Source organism: Sinocyclocheilus anshuiensis, unplaced genomic scaffold (assembly GCF_001515605.1).
Source record: "Sinocyclocheilus anshuiensis isolate Anshui unplaced genomic scaffold, SAMN03320099.WGS_v1.1 scaffold708, whole genome shotgun sequence".
Lineage (NCBI taxonomy): Eukaryota > Metazoa > Chordata > Actinopteri > Cypriniformes > Cyprinidae > Sinocyclocheilus > Sinocyclocheilus anshuiensis.
In genome coordinates, this window is record NW_015555881.1 from 2,457,932 (window position 1) to 2,461,566 (window position 3,635).

Here is a 3,635-nt window from a genome sequence, read left to right on the forward strand (position 1 = left end):
ATTTGCCACTGATGATTCAAACGTGAGTTTTGGGTGTAGAGTAGAGCTTGTTGTTTGTCATTTCTCTGATCACAAATGCAGACATGGTTTTATATTTACGCGGCGCGATGCAACGCGTAAAAAGACAGTATAAGTCATTATGATCAGTAATTATGTCCCCACTGGATGCAACAAATGCCTCGGTTATAACAGGTTTTAATGTTTTTGTCTCGTTGCTCCGGCTGGACAGGGCATCACAGTATGGTAAGGGGCGTAACATTTCCGTCACATGCTTGAGGTATTTGGCCAATCACAACGCACTAGGTAGCTGGCCAATCAGAGCACACCTCGCTTTTCAGACCGATGAGCTTTGTAAAAATCGACGCGTTTCAGAAAGGCGGGGCATAGAGGAGCAACAATAATGTACAGTATGTGGAAAATAATGTTTTTTTAACCTTAAACCGCATAAACACATTTCATTACACCAAATACACAAAATAATGTTCTTTTTAGTAACATCATATGACCCCTTTAAACAAAGAGTTGGATTAAATAAAATACAGAGAGAATCAGTTAAAGAGTTGGATGAAACAAAATGCAGAGAGAATCACTTAAACAAAGACTTGGATGATTCCAAAGGCAGAGAGAATCAGTAAAAAAAAAGAGATAGATTAAATAAAATGCAGAGAGAATCAGTTAAACAAAGAGTTGGATGAATCAAAAATACAGAGAGAATCAGTTAAACAAAGAGTTGGATGAATCAAAACACAGAGAGAATCAGTTCAACAAAGAGCTGGATGAAATAAAATGCAAAGAGAATCAGTTAAACAAAGAGTTGGATGATTCCAAAGTCAGAGAGAATCAGTTAAACAAAGAGTTGGATGATTCCAAAGTCAGAGAGAATCAGTTAAACAAAGAGTTGGATGAATCAAAGTACAGAGAGAATCACTTAAACAAAGACTTGGATGAATCACAATGTAGAGAGAATCAGTTAAACAAAGAGTTGGATGATTCCAAAGTCAGAGAGAATCAGTTAAACAAAGAGTTGGATGATTCCAAAGTCAGAGAGAATCAGTTAAACAAAGACTCGGATGAATCAAAATACAGAGAGTCAAACAAAGAGTTGGATTAAATAAAATGCAAAGAGAATCAGTTAAACAAAGAGTTGGATGAATCAAAATACAGAGAGAATCAGTTAAACAAAGAGCTGAATGATTCCAAAGGCAGAGAGAATCAGTTAGACAAAGAGTTTGATAAAATAAAATGCAAAGAGAATCAGTTAAACAAAGAGTTAGATGATTTTAAAGTCAGAGAGAATCAGTTACACAAAGAGTTGGATAAATCAAAATACAGAGAGAATCAGTTAAACGAACAGTTGGATGAATCAAAATACAGAGAGATTCAGTTAAATAATGACAAAGAGAAACTTAATCAAAGAGGTGTGATTAAATTAAAGAAAGTAAAAGTAAAAGTTAAAGATGGTTTTCTGCTTAAAACATTACACTCAAAATGTAATAAAACACAGAGAGAAAGAATTACATGCCAAAGAAAAAGAGCTGCATGACAGAGAGAGAGAACTGGATAGAAGAGTGAAGAAACTGGCTGACAGACAGAGAAATCTGAATGAAGTACAGAAGCAGCTGGAGATCAGAGAGAGAGAAGTGAGACAGAGAGATGTGCGATCCAGTGAACATCATCAGACCACAGCAGATACTCCCTCTGGTAAGTATTTTCAACTTCTGTTATCTGTACTTTGACTGTCACTGAAACAGTCATTATTATCAGTTAAATTTTTCAAGAACATATATTACCATTAGAGATTTTTATAATGAAAGACTGTCCACTAACACTGTCCTCCTCAGAATGCGAAGGACAGCCGAAGAGCAGAGATGATTCACAAGCCAGTGAATCTCTTGGTGGTGAGGGATGGAAACAGCAAGGATTTAGAGCAGGCTGGTATTAGGAATTCAATTTGAAATATACTGTTACAATTTTCATTTAACCTAAAAGATAGTCTGAAGTATTATTTTTCTGTATAAGGTCAACACAGATGACTACATAATCTCTGATCATGTGATTGAGGTGAGTTTAAGGATATTTAGTAAAAGTAAATGTTTAGTAAATTAACCAAATAATCCTCATGCTATTATTTTCCAGAAAATGGCAATTGACCACATCTGGCAAGGTCTATAAAGGACAAAAAAATAAAAAATAAATAAAGCATCATATCAGTCATCCATATAAGTTGCACAATATATTCCAAATAGAGTTCAAACATCATAATGCACTAGTGAGTCTCAGATAAGAAAAGATGACATTGGTGGAGAATGATTTGGCAGACAAAAAGAAAAAAAAACTATTTAGGCTGATAAGCTCTGCACCAGTTATTATATTGCATGCTATGCTTGCACAAACAGCATTCACATAAAAAAATAAAATTAAAAAAAAAAAAGTTGTGGTGATGCAAAAGTATGTGATACATTTTTCTGTACTTACATTGTATAAAGTAATTATTATTTATATGTTCTCATGACAGGATAGCATGTACTTTATCCATGTACTTTCCCCCCTTCCTTTTCCTGGAGCAGCATCTGGATTGTGAGGTATTCCACACTCACAGAGGGAAATACGCTTCTGAGGACCGGCACTCTTCTGGATCTCTCCTCTCCTGACTCAGATGCTAGTTTGTGACTGATTTTTATATGAGTATCTGAAGCTGTTTACTGTTGTGGATCTCCTGAAAAAATCTCTAGAACATGATGATAACAAACAGTTGTATGTCCTAAGCTTGTTGTAAACTGGGAGCATTGTAGGGAGGGGTGCTCTTTCTTTTGCACTATCCTTTTCTCATGTGTATGAGTAGTGAGGGAGGTAAGACTATGTTGTTCATTTCTATTTTCTTTTCTAGGTAAGAACTGGCATCTAAGTTAGTTTGGTTTTTATTTTGAGCATGTTCCCCTCCTGAAGCCTTTTTGATACTCCCTTCATTATATTAATAAACCTTTTCTTTTTGTTAAGAAGCCACTTGTGTGTTAAGTGCTTCAGTCCCTTGGAAACAGAATAGATGAAGACCAAGTTCCAATGACATACCTGTACAAACCTCTATGATGTCTATCACTGTTTGCATTTTGGCATCAGTTCCTATGATGTTGTGGTGTCTGACAGCATCTGTGTAGAAAGATGCATCAGTTATGTTTATAAAAGCCACAAAAAGCAATTCTGAATAGACAGTATATGAGCCATTAACAGTGTCAAAAGAAAGTTATATGAAATCATGGTATTGATATAATTGAAACAGGGCATGTTTATGCATAAGCCTTAAAGTAATATTTAGAACATTCCAGAATTCTAACAATATATATATATATATATATATATATATATATATACAGTATCATCAATATAAGATCAACGACAAAAACTACACTAGACCTGTAGCCAGGCTGATTGTTCTCAGGTACTGAACTAAGCACCTATTCAGGAACAAATGTGCTCCACACTTGGGGGCGGCTGTAAGAAAGGCCACACAGATGACCAAACAATCACATATGCGTAACTCCGGTGCAGAGACTGACACGCTTCAACACAACCTGAGCACGCAATAGGCAATGAGCAGCGGTCTGTTATGTCAAATAACTTTTATTGGCTTCTATACT

The 3,635-nt window shown here is 35.5% G+C and overlaps 1 protein-coding gene across 1 annotated transcript in view; it reads left to right on the plus strand.

Annotated features, from left to right (window-relative positions):
• Positions 1 to 2,999, plus strand: part of LOC107675709 (RB1-inducible coiled-coil protein 1-like) — a 7,668-nt gene extending 4,669 nt beyond the window's left edge. Inside the window, exons 9-12 of the mRNA XM_016470123.1 lie at positions 1,458 to 1,701; positions 1,842 to 1,935; positions 2,020 to 2,061; positions 2,568 to 2,999. Of these exons, the coding sequence (XP_016325609.1) occupies positions 1,458 to 1,701; positions 1,842 to 1,935; positions 2,020 to 2,041 (360 nt within the window). The 3' untranslated portion in view covers positions 2,042 to 2,061; positions 2,568 to 2,999. The remainder of the gene's footprint in view (positions 1 to 1,457; positions 1,702 to 1,841; positions 1,936 to 2,019; positions 2,062 to 2,567) is intronic.
• The last annotated feature ends 636 nt before the right edge of the window (positions 3,000 to 3,635 follow it).